We start from the raw sequence: 22,275 nt of genomic DNA on the forward strand, positions 1-22,275 counted from the left end.
GATCTCATTTCACAACAGCTGACGTGACGTATTTAAAAGTAACACGCCATATCAGCAAATATAAAATGTGTGTTATGAGTAGCATTACTCAAAGGCTATTCACTCGCACAATGAATCCAGAGGATTGTCACCAACAAGATGGCTCCTGATATTCTTCAAAGAACATAACATTAGCTTCTTGAAAACAAAATAACAACATCAAGGCTGTTAGCCTGTTACATATAGTCTCCAAATGAAAATTTTGCTACATTTCTTGTATATAAGACTCAGGACGATCGAGTTCAGAAACAGCACACATCCTATTATAACTTAATAGTATATTTAAATACAATCTCCTTGGAATTAAAGAGAAACAATGAAGGAAAAACTTCCCAATTATGAATTGTCATCTATGTGTCAAAGGAATTTCAGTTTCCCCTTGGACACAGAATCCTTTGCATGCTCTAATCGACACAATGCTTTTTGAGCCCCAGACAAACCGGAACATGACCCGGTAGCCCCTAAAGTGACAGCAAAGTAAAGATAGATTGTGCATAGGAAACCCAGGAGAACTAGAGCTGTTAAAAGGAACCGGTGCCTTTGGAGGAGTGTTGACCAGCTTAATGAATCATCCCGTGAGAATTGCTTCCTGAATGATGGTGACCTACGATGAGGAGAAGCTAGAATGCTGTCGAGAACCATGGCTTATACACTACCTCCTCAGCCAACCTGAAAGTTGTGTTCAAGATGACAGATAAAAAGGCAACGTTAACAATTTAGAAGTAAAAGATGAAAGGGTTTATTTCTCGCTTTTTGAGAATTATTTATAATTGAAAGGGTGTAAATACATACATACATGAACATATGTAATGATAATAGAACTGTTCAAGATTGCACAATGCGACTGACTGTAATAACAGTCACTATAAGCAGAAGCATCAAACTTTTTTATGACAAGAAACAAGCCAACAAGCAATTTTTTTAAAAAAATGCAACATGCTAATACACTGTACTGTTACCATGAGATCAACAATGAAAAAGGGTGATCACTAGTTTAAAATAGAAAATGAAAGGGTTAATATCAGCATCAATGATGTATGAAAAGGCTTTGAAGTGATTGTTAATTGCCAAGTAACAAATGATGCTCAGACAGGGAGAAAGAAAAAATTCTAGGAGGCATTGGTAGGGTCATTATAAAGACATTGTTGTATGCAGCAGAAATGGAACTGTTGGAGAAACATCAGTGTAGTGGGTATTGAAGGCTAAAAGAGAAATGTAATACAAGTATCATTGTAGCAGTATAAATAGGACACTTAGCAAAACATCAGCAAAGCAGTTAATTAATAACTACTAACTTAAATTTACAAAACTCTCAAAATCAAGGCCACACAAGTGGCCACACCCACCTAAGTGTGAACTAGATCAGGGCTTAAGTATCTAAGCTACATGTAATTTTTTCAGCACATCACTAAGTGCCTATAATTTTTTAGCAGCAAGAATGAAAAATAAAATCAATCATTTCAACTAGGCCACTGCATATGGAAAGATTTTTTTATATATATAAATAATCGAAATACCATTAAAAGCAGAAGGCGCACTTCATATGGAAAGATAAAAGTCATACACCATATGGAAGCATTATTTTCACATACATCTAAATGGGACCAAAAAAATAAAGATAATGCATAACAGAGAGAAATATTGAGTATGGATCTTGAGTAAAGTGCAAGCATTAAAAAGACCACCATAAGATTTCAGACATTACAGCTAATATCAAAGGAGTCTTCATTACTTATCTTCTTTTGTTATTTACTTATAAAAAAAAAAATTATCTTCTTTTGTTATTTGTAAAAATGCCCTAGAAGCAATGTTTCAAATGTTCCAGCCTTTAGATGCACAATAAACTAACTCAGCATCATTCTGTGAGACTGTCACAAACAAATGAAGGTCAGTGAAATTGTATCTTATTCAAATACCCAGTAAAGTTGGAAAAAAAAGATATCCAGGGTTATTATCAATGATCCAGTACAACTTGGGCACTAGCGGCCCAAAACATCAACCAGAAAACAATAGGATTCCTGAGGGTAGAAACAGTTTTTTTTTTTTTTGGGTGGGGGAGAGTGAGAGAGGCAAACATAGACCAGAACACAAGCAAAGCTATGCCAATTCCGTTAGACAGTGCACCCTGATGCTAAGCATCATCTTCATTCACAATAAAGTGCTCATATAGAGTTCAACAGTCACTCCAGGAACACACAAGTTGTCTTTCATTAACATGCAACTTTCACTGGGATGGAGAAATGTTTCTTCAACTGAATAAGCAGGAAAATGCTAAAAATAATTGCACAAGATCTAAGAGATTAGAGTTGCCAAACATAAGTTCTTAATTTGAAGAACTATAATTAAAAAATGTTTAATCTGTATTATTATGAATAAATTTAACTTTTTAAATATGCATTCAAGAAATAATTGCACGCAGCCCAACAGAAACACAGTCTAACTTCTCTGCCTAGTTCAAACATACCTTGGACGTTAACCATGAAACTATTCCTTAGTAGTAAAAGGCCAACTTTCCAGATCAACGCCAAACAGAGTGAAGATTACATCCCTTGATCTATAATGTGGCATACAGTGAAAAACCCCAACAAGCACTTTTACTCAACTCAACTAAAGAAAAGAGTCGTAAAAGTAATTTAAAAGGATATGAGCAATGTGGGATTTCTCAGGACTTGCTTGGAACATATCAATGTGTTCTAATTCAACATACTTTTTATAACAATAAATTGGTCCTTTAAATATAATACATGGTCATTTACCAGCTATATATTGCCAATTAGTGAGAGAATAGAAAACCACGTAACCTAGATTTAAAGCAAGAGTGCTACAACATAATTACCTAGTGACACTCTAAGGTGGTTAATAAATCCAAATTAATCAACCACTTACAATAAATTTGATATTAAGTTCGAACCTTCATTAAATATCCCACAGAACTAAGCCATTGAGAAATCAACAACAGATAGCATGACCTTTCATCTCTATATGGATAGCTTACCCCCTTGTCTATAGCAAGTTTACCATTCATAAGTTTATCACTATTTCATCATCTTCTAGTACATAACATGATGGATTGTATGTTACCTTCCCAAATTCTGTACCAACTAAAGCCAGCACACATTTGCATTCTCTAGATGTCAGGTAAGAAGATCATAGCATCCTCTATGACTATTTGTACACATTTTGGGTGAGGAAAAAAATAAAAGCTAGAAACTTGAAAAGAAGCCAGTGATACCAGGGATTCATTTTAAGCCTGATGGTGATGTAATGGGCAATTCCATCAAAGAATAATCCATTTCCAATGAGAAAAGGTTACGTCTAATAAATCCTCCATGCATCAGTATCATCCTATTCAGATAGGATGAAATATACACGCTTAACTTTGCACAACGATTAAAACTGCAAATTGTGCAATCCATGACATTCATTCATCAATATTGATTCCGAAACATAAGCCAATCAAGCATAATTTGAGGGACCTTAAATGTACGTAAATCATCTTATTCCCTTGCTTTAATTTTAAGCGAAAATATCACCATCAATTATCTTTTCGCATTTATTTTTATTTATTAGTTTACATCTGATTCACAAGTATTATTAAAAAGCAAAGCAAGAACATTGACCTTGTACCTAAGAAGTTTCCCAAATCCGGATTCTAGATCTGTCTCCTCGCCCAAATCACAATCCTAAAGGTATGCCTAAACTCACGTGAAAATACATCAGACCCATATTAACACACCCACAATAAGGCATCTTATCCCACACTCGCGCACACTCACACGCCAAAGCCTGTCATTTTCCATATCAAAAGCATAAATTAAAAACCCACCTCCAACATTCAACAACAATCAGAACCCAGTATCAAAAACCAAGAATTATCCTCAAAACATGAATACAAATGCACATATATCAACCCAGCAGCTCAGATCTGAAACCCAAAAAAGAAAAAGAAATTAATATAGAAAAAGAAAGAGCGAGCGAGCGAGAGAGAGAGAGAGAGAGAGAGAGAGACCTACTCTTGAGGAAAAATGGAAGATGAGATCGTTCCTGAGCTGACGCTTTTTGTTTGCTTTACGCTACAGCTTCTCTCTTCTTTCTTCTTTCTTCTTTCTTCTTTCTTCTTTCTTTATTTGTTTTTGGGGTTCTTCTGGGTTGGCTCTACTGCGTGATCTCCTTATGTCTCGGCTTGAATATGCCGGGGCGAACCATCCACGCAGTTACTACAAATAGCGTATTTGATAGAGAGAGGGATATGTGCTGTGGATTCGCGTGTGATCCGTGGGAGACTCGTATAATATTAATATGCTTTGATAGGTTGGCGTTTGGGGGCTTCTAGGGGCGCACTACCCAATCTAATTGGGTGCACTTCACGTACATACTATTTTCTTTTTTTCTTTTTCACTTAATTTTATTTAAAAATTTAATAAACACCCTTGAAGGCTCAAACTATTTCAAAGCTTGGAATGGTCGACTGATTGTTGACTTGTTTCTCCATCCAACAAAGATGGATTTTTATTATTATTATTATTGTTTTTTTTTTTTTTTTTAATTTGATGTTCATGCTAGGACAAACAGTTTAAATGTTTTTAATTTGATTTTTTTTATATAAAAGTGATGATTTTTTTTTATATAAAAGTGAAAAAGTGAGGGTGGGGTGGGGGGTTTGCCAAACATGCTCATGCTAGGAGAGACTTTCACACAGAGTTTCCTAGTTGCAATAGGGTAGTTTGAAGTTTCATTGCACAATTCTTCTTATAATTAATTTTTTAGGTTATCCTTCAAATTGTAATGTTCTTCAAATTTTCAAAAGTTACAATTGGCCCTTTAAATTATTAGCTTCCTTTACTTAGCCTTCTGTGGTTAGGGTTTTCTATTAACTTTGATGGCAAACGCATGGCATAACATAAAATGTCAATTATACTAGTAATGTAATGGGATGGATCATCTTTGAAGATCATCTGAAACTCAAGTGTGTTGTCAAGAAGCTTGATCAAACATCGTGCAAATAAGTCATGGAATGAAAAACAAATAAAAATTAGCAGAAAGGCTTGGATGGACCTCATATGAAGTAATTCAATATTTCAAATAGAAATGGAAAGTCGATTGGACGATATTCGAATGCATCTATATATATATATTAAGGTAAGGTCTTTGGGGTTGATAAAAGGGCAACAAATTAGATCTTAGTTTGATTACATGTCCAACCAATAGTTGTAAACGCGATTAAATTGGTGGATAATAAATTTAAAGAAAGTTCAATTTTTACTAATTTATTTTTAGTAGCCTCATCAAATTTTATTAGCTAAAATAGTTAAAATAATTTTTCTATATTTTAGCAATGAACTATCACTATTTCATTAAAATAAATATTTTTATTATTTTTCTATAATCTTTTTTTTTTTTTGAATGTTTATCTTTTCGTAATTGTTATATTTTTATTATTATTATTTTTTCCAATGGTTATATGTATGAATAAGAAAATATGCTCTCATATTATAATTTTAAAACATTTATGTTTTGGATGAAAAAAGGGAAAAACGAAAAATGTGTGGGAGAGAAACGAACAAAAATAAATAAAAAAGAGAAAAAAATAAATTTAATAATATTTTAATCATTTGATGAATAAACGATACTCGCTAATCACTATTATTGGTGAGCATTGTTTACTCACAAAAAAAATTTGGTTATAGTAATAAGATGGTTGGAGTGTTTTTTTTTTTTTTTTAATATTTTTACCAAATTATCTCACTAAAATAATTAAAAAATCATTTTAGTCAGACCACTAGAAATGCTATGTCTAAGTAACCTACCCGTGTTTTTTCCTTTTTCTTTCTTAACTTGTAAGTTCCCATTTAAATTACACGTATTTTCTAATATTTGTTTGGGTAGCGATAGAAAAATAACAATCACTCACACTGGGTGGGATCTACCACCATATGAGCTCACCCTGTGTGAGTAATGGTTGTGTAGGAATTGTATAATTGTTATTTTTTTTATCATCTTCCTATTTGTTTTGTTCTCTTATTCTTGTAGTTCAACAACAACTAGAAACAGAAAAGGGTTTTGGCTAAGGAAAATGATTTTGCACACTTTTACACAACTTAAGATACGTTGGTGAGACTTATGCATGGTAGGACTCACGTGCATGGATTCACTAATGTATCTTGAGTTGTATAAGAATTGTACATTTAGGTTGTGCAACAGTTGTACATTTAGATTGTGCAACAAACACATCGATGAAATTCACGTACGTAAGTCTTACCAATATGACTAGGGTTGTGTAAGACCTTCCTCATCGAGTTCTTTAATTTAAAATTTTCACTAAATATTAGAAAAAATCCTCCATTTTCATCTTGCATCAAGCTCTTTAAAATTTTTGTATTTAAAATTTCTGCAAAACAGTTCTCGTCATAAAAGTCTCTAAATTTGATGCCCCTTTTCCTTTTGCCATTCAAGTTTCTCTTCTCCCGCTTCTTCAGTTCTTCGCTTTCCTCCTCCGCTTCTCACTCTCTTTATTTCTTTTTCTTTTTCTCTCACGCTCTAATGGTCATTAGTCTTGCACTTCCGTTGGTTGAACAATCTCTCACTCTGTCTAGTGGGTTCGTCGGGCACGGCCGGAGGCGCAAGCAAATCTACAGAAGGAGCCCCCATAGCTTGCGATCACCGAGTTCCTTGCCTTAAACAATCGATCAAGGGGCTTACCTTTCTCAAAGCAAATGGCATCCTAATATCAGCGGGTATTACTGCCTTAGCCCTGTCCGCACATCTGCATTTGTTTTGTTTGCTTCTTTTTTTTTCCCCAGATTTTTCAATTTGTTGTGAAATGTTCGGTGCTTTTGATGCCAGCTACATGTAATTTGTCTTTGATCATTGTGATTTGGGTTTTGTTTGGTTGGTAGGAAAATAGGGAAAGGTGAAAAATAAAATTCCGGGAAATTTATGCGGTCACTATAAGTTCACGATACTGTTTCGTGTGTGCGCGTTTTTCTGCAAGTCCTCTGTTTTCTGCATACTTGAACTTTTGCTGCGTTATGGATCTAGGGTTTTATGTGCGCCTCTGTGTGTGATGAGAATCGGTTTTGAGCTGGGTTAACTAATTATGGGCTTTGTGTTTGATGTTGGTAATATTGTCAAATTGCTGGATAATTATTCGTTTGTCCCCCAATTTTTCGTGATTTGGGTTTTTTTTCGCCGGTTGAATATAATTGACACGTTCTTAGCTAAGTTTCAGCTGCAAATTTGTGTATAATCTGCAATACTCAATTCATTTGTTGGGGAATCTTATCTCTCAACTCTCAAGGCCTTTTTTTTTTTTTTCTTTTTAATTGAAAAAAATATTGACGGTTGCTTGAGTTGTTAGATTTGTTTGTGAATACTTTTTTCCTGGATAAAGTTTATTTTACTCATTTGGAGCAACTTTTCATGGTAGTTAAAGTTGTTAAAGTGGTTGCCTCAAAATCAATAAAAAATAATATCTGTTTAAAATAGAGAAATAATTAGAGAGTTTGATGTATGAAGTTTTCTAAAAGTGATAGATAAAATCAAAAAAGTAGATTCTTGAGCTAAAATTTAGAGAAAATTTAGAAAGCTCACTAGGGATACTCAAGAGTTGGGCATTTGGGCTGTGCAACAAACACATCCCTTTGGCTAAAATAACAGAGAAGGAAAAACGGCACTGTCTCTCTGGTTGTCCTCTGCGTTCAATACTAGGTAACCCTAACCCTAAAACCTAACCCTTGCAATATTGATAGGAATTACTATTTTACTTTTTCTACTAAAGTTTTACAGCTTCACTGCAATGTGATTTGTCGATTCTGAAATTTTGCTTTCTGGTTTATTTCAGTGGGCAGTTAATTTGGTGTATGATGGCTGCTTTCGAAGGAAGCAAACGGTCTCAAGCTTCAACAGCTCTACCTCCACGCAAAATCAATGTCAAGAAATTCACAGAGTCTCGAGGTCCCGAGCTTGAGGCTCTTCACTCAATAGTTGCGGATCGGTTGAGCAATAATTTCAGGTCTCGGAGGAACAAGAGACGGAGAACCACTGCATTCGACAATCAGGTTGCGAGGAAGAGCTGCAGGAAGAAGCGGAAGTTAGGAGGAGAAGTTGATAAGGGCAATGCTTTGGACAAAGATAAGGAGAAGAAGGTTCCTCGGCGTGTTCGTCGCAGAGTTGAGCTTCAAATGAATCCGGAAAATGGTTTTGTTGCTTCTGGAGATGGGACTAAGAGACTGAGAATGCATGTTTGGCATGCAAAGCGGTTCACAATGATGAAGCTCTGGGGCGTTTACCTTCCTATGGGTTTGCAGGGCAGGTAATGTATTATTATTGTTGTTTGTCTTCCTCAAAATGTATGACTTAAAAGAGATATTTCAAAGTCCACGAATCTTGTTTTGAAATCATATAGGATTTTTATGTGTTCTTGATCTTTTTTGCCCCTACTAGATAAGTGGCTTCTCTTGTTTACTTCTCTGTACATGGGGTCTTACACTTTTATTGATATCTTGAAGCTCGAATTGGAAAGTGGAACTGATAGTACAAAAATGTGTGTGTGTGTTTTAGATTCTATGGTTTTCTTTTATTTATAATGGGAAATATATGTGGCTAACTTATGAGTAAAGATTTTAATTTTTTATGCAGAGGAAGGGGTTCTAGGGCGCTCTTGAAGTGGTTTAAACACGGGGTGCTCATACATGATGCAAGCTATCATGTTGCTGTCCAATTGGAGGGTCCGGAGGTAGGCGTTCCCTCTTCTTTGTTACAAGATTTTCTATTCTACGATTTTTTCCCCTTTCTGTTCACATTGTTTGATAATAAAGGCCTCTTAGGACTGAGGAAGCAATGCCTTTAATTGTCTGTCATAATAGCCACTTCAATCTCCATGAGCCCAACAAAAACTATGGTGTAATGTCTCTCATCTGTTTTGAGATTCATAATCTAATCTCATGTTGTATGCTTCCAGGATTCGTTAATTTCAGTTCTAAAGATGGTAATGGTGCCTTCCCCTTCGGCTCTTTCTGAAGATATTTCTCACTCTGTTATTTCTGGTGTCATATATGGAAGTGCTATGGTAGGTTATCTCATTAAGCCTTCTGTTATGGACAACGATTATTATTTAAGGTTGGGTATATGAACTCCTTGTTCTTTGCAGCTTCATCATGTTGGAGCACCTGTTTCTCAGTCAATTGCTCCTGTGACCTATATGTGGCGACCCATTCTTAATAGAGATAGTGATGCTATGGATCATGATGGTGATGGATGTAACAAGCCAGAAAGTATTGAGTGTTATTCTTCCTTTCGCCAGATATGGGTGTGGATACATGTTTCTGCTTTAAGTGAAGGATTTGATTCACTAAAATTTGCTTGCCAAAAGGAGGTAGGAATTCTAAATTTGGTTCTCATAAGAGCATCATATGTTGCAATACTTTTTTAGAAGCCCAACCTATTGAAGCTTATTGGCTTAAAACTCCCAGCCTCCAATGAGGCGTCACTTGGGAAGTCCTCTATATTCCTCCAAGCTCATAGCTAATGGTAAAACATCGTTTATAATGTATGCCATTATATCTTTAGATAACAATTTAAGAAATTCTCGTCGATGTTGTATTTTTATCTGTTTTTGTGCTGAATATATGTCATATGATGCTCAAATAAGATTACACATCCTTGTCCAATGCGACACTTATTGTTTATAATTCTTCCAGCAATAGAATTTCCGTTTATCTAGACTCATAAATGGTAAAGTAGAGAACCAGCTAGTGTTTAGGTCACATGCTCCTGTAATGTTGATGTTATATTTGTTTCATGTCTTCTATCTTCAGATGGATGAGAGGGGATGTCTGGTCAATTGTTTTTCGCGTGAAGGTCAACTTGCAAAACTCGAAGTATTGGGATCAAAGGCATTCCAACATCTTCAGAAGATATTACATCCTGTTACTTGGTAAGTTATTCAAAGGTAGAAATAGTTAGTATTAAGTTAAGAAGTTCAGGATGGTTCTAATGGTGCTAACTGGCTGTACAGTTCTTCAGAGAATTCTTGGCCAATGAAGATACATTCAGCTGCAGTGTCCGACAATGACCCTCAATTTAAGAGGTCTGCTGTTCTTGAAAATGGAGAGGGTTTTGGTACTCATGCAATTTTGTCTCTTAGAGTCAAGGATCCTCGCATAATGCCTGAGACAGGGATTGCAGATGTTCCGGAATCACTTTCTACTGGTATGCTCAGTGTACCAGAAGCTGAAATTAAAGAGCATGCTGCATTACCAGGAATATCAGACAACAAGGAGTTGCTCTTATCAATTTGGTCAAAACCTGAAGGAAAGAGCACTATTTATTATGACAATGAGTTATGGAATAATGGCAGTGGAGTAAGTCCCCCTGTGGAAGAGAGTGTGTTGTGCATGGAAAAACATCACCTGCATATGGATAACTTTTGTCTTGACGATCCAAATTCAGGAGTGCTGAACACTTCAACCAAGGTGCAGTGCTCAAGATCTTGCCCTATTCTGCTTTTAAAAAATAATAACCAAAAGGGCTCACTTATAGGGTAACTCCTTTCTTCCTGGTAAAATTTTCAATTTGGTGTTACTAGAATAAAATTGTGTTACATAATCTTGTGCTTGGTTTGTGATTTTACATTTAACATGTGTTACTGCTCATGTTCACTTACTGTCAGTATTTGTTGATGTTTTTAGGCGCTAGTGTGACAGTAGTGTTATTTGACAAATATGGAATAAGTGTCACTTTGCATCAATAGGGTAAAATTAGCAGTTCTTTATGAAAATTCTGTTTTAATAAACAACCTGGTTCATCTGTGCTTAAAATGTAGAAAAAAACCTATATGAAATGTAACTCAAATTTTAGATCCCAAATCTATGTGATTAGCCCTTTCAACATTTTGACTTCTGTGATTCTTTCCATTTAATATTTCATTAATGTTCAAAATGAAGATATGCATCTTGATTTTCTTGAATGTTTATTGCAAAATTTGAATTTGAAGTGGTCTGTGAGATAAGTGATAAATCTGTTATACATTTTTCTGGAGGGAGCAAATTGTGATTCCCATTTTTTAAAGCCGCCTTAAGCTGCTCCTCAGTGGATTAAACCAAGTTTATTTTCTTGTTGTTTGCATCATTTGTGCAAAGCTAACATGATTGGGAAATATTGATTTTGTCAAGCATGAAATATCTAACTGCCAAATTTTTTTTCCTGATATTTAGTATCTCATTGGTGTTTGTTTTCTTTTATTTCAGATGGTCCATTGTACTTCCCTTAAGTTGGGTCAGGGCCTTTTGGGCTCCTCTTGTCTCCAAGGGAGCTCATGCAATAGGTTTGAGAGAGAAGCATTGGGTTGCGTGTGAAGTAAGTATTTTTGCACCTTACAACTATAGCTTTTAGTACTAGGTTATCAAGCATTTATAGTAATCTTCTCTCTCTTGTAGATGGGGTTGCCATTTTTCCCTTCGGATTTTCCTGATTGCAATGCATACACAAACTTTATGGCAACTGAAGCTGATGCCTTTAATAAAAAAGCAGAACGTTGTCCTCCTGATGTAAGACCTTGGAGAGTTCCCATTCCACCCCCATGGGACACTGTCCGGCTTGCTTTTAACGAAGGACCTGCTAGAGTTGGAAATGGGGAAATTCACAGTGAGGAAGATATGGTTGATAGGAATTTTTTGTCCAACTCTGATTCAGGAAATTGTAGTAAATCATCGTTTGTTTATCATGGTAATCAATTTGATGGACTGGTAGCAAGGACATACTCCGTGCTGACTGATTTCATGAGAGGAATCCAATGTGATCGTTTGCTTCTATTTCCTCAACTACCAGACAGGAAGACAAGTATTTTTAAGTTTATGAAGGATGAAAGCATGTTTGGCCTCTGCCTAAATGGTATTGCCCAGTTTAGTTATGATGGTAAATTATGTTATCTTCGAATTCTTCTCCATGCTTATAAGGAAGGCGTTTTCGAAGAGGGAGCTGTTGTGTGTGTACCTCAACTTAGTGATTTATCACTGATGATTACAAGGTAGTTAATTCTTGAAACTTCTCTATCTTAGGTTAATGACTTTTTCCCTTCACTTACCAAAAATAAAGAAACAAATATGGAACTTCTTATTTGCGAAAATCATAGATGAATCTTTGCAAGAGTTATCAAATAAATTCCATGTGACTATGTACATTGAGGGCTTGAATTTGATGAAATGTGCATACTTGGATCATTATAAAGCGATATTTGACGAGAAAAGTTGTAAGATATGTTGGGTTAACCCTTTGTTCCATCAGAATGCATGCAAGCTTGGTTTATATGATTTGTTAATGACAAGTTTTCTTTGCTTAGAATATGTAGAATTTACATTTTATTTTGCCGAGTATGTTTCCTATCCCCCCCAATTAGTATCTTGAAAGTATTGTTACTGTCGTTATAATTGCAGGTCAGGAAATGACGAGGAAAGACTTCAAATGCCTCAATCTGCTGTAAGATCATACTTCAAGGAGCAATCTTCTGCTAGGTGGGAACTCCACATACCAGAAGATGCTGTTGCAAGGGAATCTCATCGGTGGCCGATCGGCTTTGTCACAACGGGATTTGTTCGAGGGAGGTTGGTATACACGTCCTTCGCTACCTAACAACTGCGTACTTCTATTTGCCTTCCATTGTATTATTTCTTCTTTTGATTTTGGTCATAAATATCAATATTGGGTCGGATTTGTGTGCAGCAAGAAGCCAATAGCAGAGGCTTTATGTGAGGCAGTCTTGCTCGCTCGTCTTAGAGAGGAGCAGTGGAAGAATATGCCCAGAAAGCGAAGAAAGGAGATCTATGTGCTGGTTAGGAATCTAAGATCTTCATCCTATAGGCTTGCTCTTGCGACCATCGTCCTGGAACAAGAGGAAGATGTGGAATTTATGTGAGCTGCTGGAAACTCATGGTTTTTGTAAATGTCATGTAGAATGAGATCTGTAATTTTTTATTTTTGCTTTATTTATATCTTTGCAGGTAAATACCTGCACTTCTTTTCTCACTGAGTTGAATCGAATTTGGTGAAAAAGAATTACCCTTGAGCAAGAAGAAAATTTTGATTTAGGGCTCGTTTGGTTTACTGAATAGACCCAAGGAATGAAATGACTATTCCATAAGAATAGTCATTCTTATATTTGGTATGGGTCTATTCCTTGGAATACCTATTCCCATTGGAATACCCATTCTCTTACGAAGAGGAATACCTATTCCTCTAAAAAATGGGAGGAATAGCTATTCCCACATTAGATTTTTCAAAAAAACACAATTATTTTTTATTCTCTTTTGACACTCTTCGTTAAGACAGGTAGCCATTTAACCCACAAAATGAATAATTGTATATATACAATAAACTATTACTTTAAACACTTCAAGCTAATTCTTGCTTTAATCCCATCAACACGATAGCATCAATAAAAAGCATACATCATGAGGCTCATTCCTTGATCGAACTAGCAAGCTCATCCAATCATCCATAATCACTATTATACTACAATTACACTTAGAAAATGCTTAGGATACTACCTATTACTATATTATTATTTTTTTGGTTATAGACACGCATAGCGTAGCATTCTTAGTAAATTCATTAAAAATAGTTTTTGAACTATTTTAGTGAACCAAATTACTAAAAATCATTCTCAATAGACTTAGCGCAAAATGATGAGTTTCGTTTGGTGATTAAAAAGTACTCACAAAAAAAAAAAAATTATCTCACACTTTTTTATTTCTTTTTCACACGCAAAGCAAAACTTTATTTTTGTCAGAGTCCTGGGATCAACAAAAGGCCAATCAAACTTCCTTTTTTCACAACTAGCATTAGATGAGAACTGGGATCAATACAAAGCCAAAAATGTGACTGTGAGGATTAGATAAAAATTAAAAAAAATAGAAAGATTCATACACTCCTTTCTCACAATAGTCCCGCAATAAGTTGAAGTAGCGAGTAATATTTTATTATTTTTTTTATTTTTTTTTTATTATTATTTTTGTAAAAAAATATTAAAATATTACCAGCCACGTCAACTTGTTGTAGATTTGTTGTGAGAAATGAGTGTAGGGATCATTTCTCCTTAAAAATATGGTTGATAGGATAAAATAAATATTACAAAAATATGATAGTTAAGAAAATACAAATTTTTACAAATATGACGGTTAGAATAAATACACATTCAAAAATTTAAATGTTAGAGAAAAAATCAATTTTTAAATAAAATAATAACAACAAATAATTAAAATAAAAGATGTGATTTTTAACTATGTCTGGCTAGTAAAATCTGGCGAGTTTAATAAGAATACGATGCATCAATTTAAGAGGGAGAGCATCTTATTCCGCCGGTCCATACTGTGACTCAAGACAAAGTCAATCTCTATTTCTACGCAAATATACGAGTCCCAACTGAAAAGCAATTCCCTATTCTTCTTCGTAATATCTTCATCTTTCTCTCCTTCTCTCTCTCTCTCTCTCTCTGAGGTACAGAGCTTCATCTTTTACTGAATTTTGTTGTTGTTTTTTTTTTTTTCCTTCAATTTGCTCCCTTTTGGCTGTCGAGAAAACGAAAAGGAAAGAACAGAAGAAAATTTCCTTTATTTTCTCGGCAACCAAACTAGAGGATAAGGGATCATGGTCATCTTCCCTAGCATGTGGATTGTAGGGGATGATTAGATTTTGTGATCAAATCGTGATTCATTAAAATTTCTATTCGATTTGACCAAATCAAAGTTATGAAGAATCGTTGATTGATAATTTTAGGGTTTTAATTAGATTAAGTAGCATCGGAAGTGCTTGCTTTGTATTACGAGGTCTTTGTCCTTTGCCTTAAACTTTCCTTGTGGTTTCTTCGACTTTGCTCTCTTACAATTGTCAGCTACTTTGATTTCTTCCTTAAACTCTGAAATAAAAATTTAATCAGGGTTTTAAATGTTAATTTCTTGATGATGATGATGATCAGGAACTTGTTTTTGTTTGTTTATTTTGACAAGTGGACTTGAAACTGGTGGATTGATTGTGAAAAGGGAAGATGTGGGCAGCTTCTTGCCTTGCGTCGTGCTGCGCAGCTTGCGCTTGTGATGCGTGCCGGACGGTGGTGTCAGGGATTAGCCGGCGGTCTGCAAGAATTGCGTACTGTGGCCTCTTTGCACTTTCTCTGATTGTTTCAGGGATTCTCCGTGAGGTTGCCGCTCCTCTAATGGAAAAGCTCCCTTGTAAGCCCTCTGAAAATATTTAAGGGTGTTTGCTTTTTCTTGTTTACTCTTTCATTTTCGGGGGTTGTTATGAGTATTTTGTATGCTTTATATTCTTCTGGGTGAATCTGTTATGGTGATAGTGAAGATATACGTGATATGCCAAAACTTCTCTGTTCTACGAAAACAAATGTAAATATCACTTTTGTTGTGTGATGTTTGTGAAATTTTCACATGTTCTGGCAGCTAGTAGACATAATATATGACACCTTGGCTGGTTCTGTCATATGAAAAGAGACTGTAAATGCTTTGGTGCTAATGGTCTCGGCATTTGTCTACTCAAACTACTGTAATTTGTGAATCCTATGGTTTCCTTGAAATTCTCTTTTGGGTCTGTAAACTCGCTAGGCCTAAGTGCTGGCTTGCCTGCAGCAAAGCCAAATAGCCTTGGATCGTAACAATCATGAATCCTTGACACATTCCCATATCTGTAGTCACAAAAGAAAATTTTTGCAGAAACATCCATCGAGATTTCTTTGTATTCTAAAGAGATAGAAGTAGTAGAAAAGGATGTATATGTTGATATTAAAAGCACTGATAAGGCAAACTTAAGTTTGAAATTCTTGTTATGCCGAGTTATAACTCTGTCTTGTTATTTGAATTATGCAGTTGTTAAATAATAAGATATATATTATTCATGTAGAAGAAATTTAGTTGAACTGTCACCTAACGAGGCTGTTAAATTTTCCGCGAATAGAAAACTTTCTAATAACTGTCATGATTTTGACTTGGACTGTAAAGAAACTAGCTTAACATTTTATAGTTGACTGCTATTGCATTAGGATGTGCCTTAGGAGCCGTCTTCCCGATTTAATATATTGTTGATTTAGAGTGAAGTATCTGTTTCAAGAAAGCTTTCTAGCTAAAGTGTTTCAAACATAGGGGATTCAATATACCAGAGGGATGGTATTATCTATGATGACCTTTTTTTTCCCAAAGTATTATGTTTCTATCATCATTCTTGTGGCCTTTGATTTTGTGGCAAGCGTATGAAAGCGTTCAATGTTCCATTAATCTCTGTTTTTTCATTTCTTGTTTCAAGCATTTTAATGTTTATATGCCAATGTAATATCTGCGAATGGGTGATGAAGAAGCCCTCTTCCCTTGGAAGTTTGATAAGAATTACGTACTTGATGTATTCCCAACTAGTAGCAGTGATGTCTTGGTTGTGTCCTTAGCTACTGTTTAAGGATGAGACTAATCTCATTTTGGTCATCAATGCAGGGATTAATCATTTTCATAAGACACCAAACAGGGAGTGGTTCGAAACAGATGCTGTGCTGCGAGTCAGCTTGGGAAATTTTCTCTTTTTCACTATTCTAGCAGTTCTAATGACTGGTGTGAAAAATCAGAAGGATCCTCGTGATAGTTTGCACCATGGTGGATGGATGATGAAAATCATTAGTTGGTGCCTTTTGGTAATCTTAATGTTTTTCCTTCCAAACGAGATTATCAGCTTCTATGGTAAACAATTTTTTCCATGCATAACATTTTCTTTGTTATTTTCATTTGTTACAAAATTCTAAGCATATGACACAACTACGCAGTCTCAAACTCTATAATTGGGAAAACTTCTAATTTATTTGGATTTATGCATGCTTCATGCAAGTTATTGGTAACATTTTACAAACTGTTTATAGAATTACAAGTCTATTGTTATGTTAAGGAGTAAGGACTACTAGTAGTGATTGCTTATGGAGAAGGAGGTTCTCTTTTTTTCTTTTTTAGTGAAGTAAATATAATTTTATTGAAATATCAGAGGGACTAACTTAGATATACAGGCTGTATACAAAATTACTCTACTTAAATAGAAAGAAAAAAAATACAATGAATTAAAGGACCTAGTATGTTGGACTACGATCTTAATGACATCCAAAACAATAGGCAACAAACAAAACCAGCCTTTTTGAAATAACAATTACATCTTCAAACCAGATTTTTGAACTTTGTCGCATCCATGTTCTGTATTTTGTAATATAGTGTTGAGTATTAAACAGAGTATTACTTTAGATTACAAACTTGTACTTCCAGGCATGGTAAGGATGGTTTGGGACTAAGATCCTTGAATTAATACAGCTTGTATACTGCCAAGACTTCCTTATCCCATGTGAAATGCCCTCTCCTATGATACCAACATCTGCCAAGGATAGATCTCCACACCTTTGATTAGGAACACAAATATAATAAGTGATCACGGTCTTCCACGTGCATCCTGCATAAGCAGCAACTAGCTCAACTTATTATACCACAAGAGACCAAGATATCTTGAGTGAGCAGTGCTTTCCAAAGAGCCATCCAAGTAATAAAAGAAAACTGCGGTACATGGCTACTAAACCAAACCAATCCAGCCCATTCAACCTTCAGCTGATACTCTGTAATAGTTTATCATGCAGAATCTAGAGAAAACTCACCATCTGGGCTTGCTGTCCACACATTTTCATCACCAGCTATTTGTAAAATTTTTGAGTAATTAAGAGGAAGAGATAAATAAATGATTCTGGTAAAGATAATCTACTTTCAAAACCTTTTAAACAAAATTTCTATATCTAAACCCAACACCGTTGGAATTAACTATTTAATACTGACCAATGTGCGGGCTGGGGTAAACCAACTTAACCCCGTTGGCTCGGGTCAAAATCTCCAGGCTGGCGAGCAGCTCTAGTTTGGGCTTTCTTAGAGTGTGTGAGCAGAGGTATTTGTATTTGTCTGTTATGGTAGAAATCTATGGTGAACTGATGAAGATTAAAAGAATGACCAGATTGAGATTTTCCTGTTTACTTCATTCCATGAGAATTTTTTTATTAGTGGACTCAAGCTGACAACTATATTTTATTTTTTGCAGAAACAATATCAAAGTTTGGCTCTGGATTGTTTCTTCTTGTTCAAGTTATGCTTTTGTTAGATTTTGTTCATGGATGGAATGACAAATGGGTTGGATATGACGAGCAGTTCTGGTAAGTGTTGGCTTTTATTATTTCCTTATCGTATGTCTTATTCATTACCTTCGATAGCTTTTTGTTTTCTTCTTTGAGTATATTTTGCTTTCTTAATCCAGATTTAACCTGACTTTGTCTTCTTTCTTTATATAGGTACGTCGCCCTATTTGTTGTTTCACTTGTTTGTTATGTAGCCACATTTGTCTTCTCAGGATTTCTCTTCCATTGGTTCACACCATCTGGCCAAGACTGTGGTCTCAACACCTTCTTTATTGTCCTGACCCTGATCCTTGTGTTTGTTTTTGCTACAGTTGCTCTGCACCCTGCTGTAAGTATATACATTGTCATTTCCTGTTATAGGCAACTGTAAAAGCTCTCTTGGTTTGCTTACCTTCTAATCTTCTATTGCATGAATTGTAGTTATAGAGTCAATATTGAAGGGGGGGGGGGGGGTGTTTATGTTCGGGCTAGCTCTGCCTACAACTAGTGTATGCATGATTGACATGGTTTCTAATCTGGCTGGTCTTAAGTTGTGATTATTTTACTTCTTCCTCATTGATGTTGAGAATGTAACTGCAGACTTCTTTTGGTTTCCTGGAAAAGGTCCTTGATTTTGACAATGACACTGGCTCTAGTTTTGGCCCGTTAAAACGGATGTCTAGTATCATGTTATCTAAACAATTAAATTCATGATTTTCAAGTTGTTAAAATAGATTAAAAAAAAAAACATTTTATGCTTTCCTTTTCAGTTTCTGACTGGCTAAATATCAGTGAAGTTCATGTCCCAGGGAGTGTCAGAGGCTACATTTTTCTTGAAACATTTATATGTCCTCTACAAAGTTTCCATTTTTCTTCTCTGAGTATGATTGGCAAGATATGTAAAGGTTGAAGAGGATTAACGAAATGCTGTAGCACGATCCATTCGCTGAGTCTTGGTTAAAATCCAGATCGATAGTCCTATGATTGGTCTTTCTCTAATGTTTTAGCTTATGAGTTTGAAGGTGAGGAAGCTGTTAAAAAAAGGGGATGGTTCAAAGTATAATCCATATAATATTGGAGTATGGAGCAATTCTCTTTCATTTGTTCCATATAATTAGAACTTCGACCTAATAAGAAACTAGGTGTCACCTGTTTTCCATTATGATCTTCAGCATTAAGGCAACATCAATTGCATGTCTGTTCATATAACTCATGCTTATCTTGCTAATTGCATATCCTTTATTATTTTGATTATCTTTAGTTTGCTTTTTCTAGAGATAATTTGATATTGTAATATTTACATTAGAAGAGAGCTTCTTCTTTTTTAAAAATAAAAAAATAAAAAAATCATGAATATTATTGTATTGTCAAATATCGGGTAGAGATATTCAAGAGATTGATTATGTGTTGATCAAATGGAAAAATCAATAAGACCTATTTTATGATTTTCTCTTGATAAATTACCCCCCATCACTTGATCAATATTCTAACACATCCTCTGATGTGTGGGTGTAAACTCTCATTTAATGGATTGAGTCCAACACATGGAGTATTAAACTTAAATGGGAAAGATAGTATGGAGAGAAAGTTCAAACTTAGCACCACCTACTCCAAGACAATGAAATTACCATTTAGCCATTATCCAAAAGCCTAAACTGATAGGAAATAATAAATTTAACCAGTTAATCAATATTCTAACACACAAGTGAATCCATAGAATGCACTAAGTTCATTCCGATTACGAGGGTGATTGTGGTTTCTTGTCTCATTGTAATTGTGTTTTCAGGTAAGTGGAAGCGTTTTGCCAGCTTCAGTTATTTCTTTTTACTGCATATACCTCTGCTACAGTGCACTTGCTAGCGAACCAAGGGAGTATGAGTGCAATGGCCTTCACAAGCATTCAAAATCTGTTTCCACCGGTACTCTTACAGTTGGTCTGCTTACGACAATTCTGTCAGTTGTCTATTCTGCAGTCCGTGCTGGATCATCTACTACTCTGCTCTCACCACCAAGTTCACCACGTGCTGGTAAGTTTCGACTTTAAATATAGGAATTCTTAGCGTGCTTGTTTATGTGCAATCCTTTTACATGATGTCAATGTGTTCAATAGTAAGTTGAAATAGAACATGTTATACTAGTGAAATTAATTCCCTGCCCTTAAGAATCTAATTTTAGTATATAATGTGGATAATGGAAAATAAGAATTAGAACATACAAGCATTTCTGTGTCCATTGGCCACAAGAACTGATGTTTCTCTCGTTAATTTTCTGGTTTCCCTATGAAGGTGCAGGGAAGCCTCTGCTTCCATTGGACAACAAGGCTGAAGAGAAGGAAGAAAAAGAGAAGGCCAAGCCAGTTACATATTCATATTCCTTCTTCCATATCATTTTCTCCCTTGCAAGTATGTATTCAGCTATGCTGCTGACTGGGTGGTCGACTTCAGTGGGGGAGAGTGGGAAGCTGGTCGATGTGGGCTGGGCTTCTGTGTGGGTCAGAATTGTGACTGGGTGGGCGACCGCAGCTCTGTATCTCTGGTCTTTGGTTGCCCCTATTATGTTCCCAGAAAGGGAGTTCTGAGCACCTCTTTGAAAATATCTATCTGTAAGTAAATTTACTGTATGCATGTGTGCTGATTCTGACCTGCTTTCAGACGAAAATTTATATCCCCCGCTGTATAAACGGAATGGTTTGTATTGGACATGATCCAATAGAGGGGCGCCATGTTGAGTGAGCACTGAAATTTGGCTCTTCATTAAGTTTTAACTATCACGATGGTGTTATTTACACCCCTTTCATTTTGCATCGTTGACATCACTTCTCACGTGTCATATCTTTTAATTTTATTTCGAAGGAAAATTACTTACCTGATCTTTGGGATTTCCGAGTGTACCAAACTGATCCTTCATCTTTGGGATATCAAAAAGGTCATGAACCTTAGGGTGAGTCCAAATTTGGTCTCTGTCATTCAAGTGTTTGACGAAAACCATTAAATTCATACGTAGATGCACACCATGATCAATCATTGACACGTGACAACTGATCACTTGGGCTTGTTGGCCTTATAAAATTATAATATTATTCTCTCAAATATATAAAGAGAAGGGTCCTCCCACATCATAAAAGAGCGACTACCACCCTTTAGGTGTCTTAAATTTAATTTTTTTTTTTTTTAGGAAAAAGTTTCCAAACCGCTCTCAAACTGTCATCCAATTATCAACGTTCTTTCAAATTTCAGATTGCGTCAATGTTCTTTTCAATCTATAAAAAATTGTCAGTCCCCCACTAACAAATTTGTCAATGTTTACAATAGTCATAGCATTGCCAGAGGTTTTCACCAGACTCACGGCAGAGCGGTGGGTCTTAAAGGAGAAAAACTTATATGCGGTTGTGGCACAAACCCATAAATTTGTGCCCTCTAATGAGAGAGTGATGAGCCAACTTGGAATAACTTCTTTTTTTTGTTCTTTTTTTTTTTTTTTTATGCCGCCACTGCCCAGCTCCGACCACTTAGCCCAACCACGCCGCTAAGGAGGAAGGATCCTTCCTGCATAGGAAGCCCCTGCGCATGGATCCTTCTTCCTCAGCGGCATGGTCGAAGCTAGGTGGTGGTAGCGTGGTCGGGGCTAGGTAGTGGCGGCGTGGTCACGCCGTAAGCTGAGCGGCGCAATAGCTAAGGCGACAGCTTCAGTAAATTATTATTATTTTTTTTCCTTTAGATTTGCAATAATATGGTATTTTGATTTTTTTTTTTTTTTTAAGTTGTTCTAAGCTAACTTGCCACTCTCTCATTGGAGGGTGCAAAAATATGGATCTATGCCACAACCCCATAGAGGACATTCTCAGTCTTAAAAAGTATTTTAGTCTTTTTAAAAAAAATTGTTAAAAAGACATTTTTACCTTTTTATAGGACAAAATGAGGGCATTAAGAATTTCTAGTTTAAAGGAAAATTGAATTTGATCCAATCCAAAGTTTGGGGGAAACATTGACTATCAGATTGTAGTAGTTTAAACGAAGTACGTAGACGTTTCCCATTTAAAAAAACTATTTACTAAAGGAGAG

At 35.6% G+C, this 22,275-nt stretch overlaps 3 protein-coding genes across 8 annotated transcripts; 2 read left to right on the forward strand and 1 right to left on the reverse strand.

The window, feature by feature from the left end:
* Positions 1 to 151: 151 nt before the first annotated feature.
* Positions 152 to 4,323, reverse strand: LOC133863850 (uncharacterized). Of its 3 annotated transcripts, XM_062299970.1 has the most exons (3): positions 4,053 to 4,323; positions 3,866 to 3,964; positions 152 to 708 (listed from the first exon to the last, which is right to left on the reverse strand). In XM_062299970.1, exon 3 carries the CDS (start codon positions 679 to 681, stop codon positions 397 to 399), a length of 285 nt encoding a protein of 94 aa, XP_062155954.1. In that variant the 5' UTR covers positions 682 to 708; positions 3,866 to 3,964; positions 4,053 to 4,323; the 3' UTR covers positions 152 to 396. The 3 variants fall into 3 exon arrangements, with proteins under 3 accessions (XP_062155954.1, XP_062155953.1, XP_062155952.1); XM_062299969.1 differs by lacking the exon at positions 3,866 to 3,964 and having other exon boundaries at positions 4,049 to 4,322; XM_062299968.1 differs by lacking the exon at positions 3,866 to 3,964 and having other exon boundaries at positions 4,053 to 4,321.
* A 2,264-nt stretch (positions 4,324 to 6,587) lies between these two features.
* Positions 6,588 to 13,126, forward strand: LOC133862370 (ribonucleases P/MRP protein subunit POP1-like). 3 transcript variants are annotated; one of them, XM_062298154.1, is made up of 11 exons: positions 6,588 to 6,773; positions 7,880 to 8,350; positions 8,677 to 8,773; positions 8,999 to 9,106; positions 9,188 to 9,412; positions 9,855 to 9,973; positions 10,055 to 10,579; positions 11,286 to 11,394; positions 11,475 to 12,064; positions 12,471 to 12,638; positions 12,757 to 13,126. In XM_062298154.1, exons 2-11 carry the CDS (start codon positions 7,899 to 7,901, stop codon positions 12,947 to 12,949), a joined length of 2,586 nt encoding a protein of 861 aa, XP_062154138.1. In that variant the 5' UTR covers positions 6,588 to 6,773; positions 7,880 to 7,898; the 3' UTR covers positions 12,950 to 13,126. The 3 variants fall into 3 exon arrangements, with proteins under 3 accessions (XP_062154138.1, XP_062154140.1, XP_062154139.1); XM_062298156.1 differs by having other exon boundaries at positions 8,683 to 8,773; XM_062298155.1 differs by lacking the exon at positions 6,588 to 6,773 and adding an exon at positions 7,633 to 7,746.
* Positions 13,127 to 14,379: 1,253 nt separating this feature from the next.
* LOC133863068 (uncharacterized) lies at positions 14,380 to 20,955 on the forward strand. Of its 2 annotated transcripts, none has more exons than XM_062299051.1 (7): positions 14,380 to 14,528; positions 15,041 to 15,260; positions 16,524 to 16,763; positions 18,142 to 18,253; positions 18,389 to 18,563; positions 20,001 to 20,241; positions 20,506 to 20,955. In XM_062299051.1, the coding sequence occupies exons 2-7, from the start codon at positions 15,077 to 15,079 to the stop codon at positions 20,790 to 20,792; spliced, it is 1,239 nt and encodes a 412-aa protein (XP_062155035.1). In that variant the 5' UTR covers positions 14,380 to 14,528; positions 15,041 to 15,076; the 3' UTR covers positions 20,793 to 20,955. The 2 variants fall into 2 exon arrangements, with proteins under 2 accessions (XP_062155035.1, XP_062155034.1); XM_062299050.1 differs by having other exon boundaries at positions 14,381 to 14,528; positions 20,500 to 20,955.
* The last annotated feature ends 1,320 nt before the right edge of the window (positions 20,956 to 22,275 follow it).

This window comes from Alnus glutinosa, chromosome 3 (genome assembly GCF_958979055.1).
Source record: "Alnus glutinosa chromosome 3, dhAlnGlut1.1, whole genome shotgun sequence".
Lineage (NCBI taxonomy): Eukaryota > Viridiplantae > Streptophyta > Magnoliopsida > Fagales > Betulaceae > Alnus > Alnus glutinosa.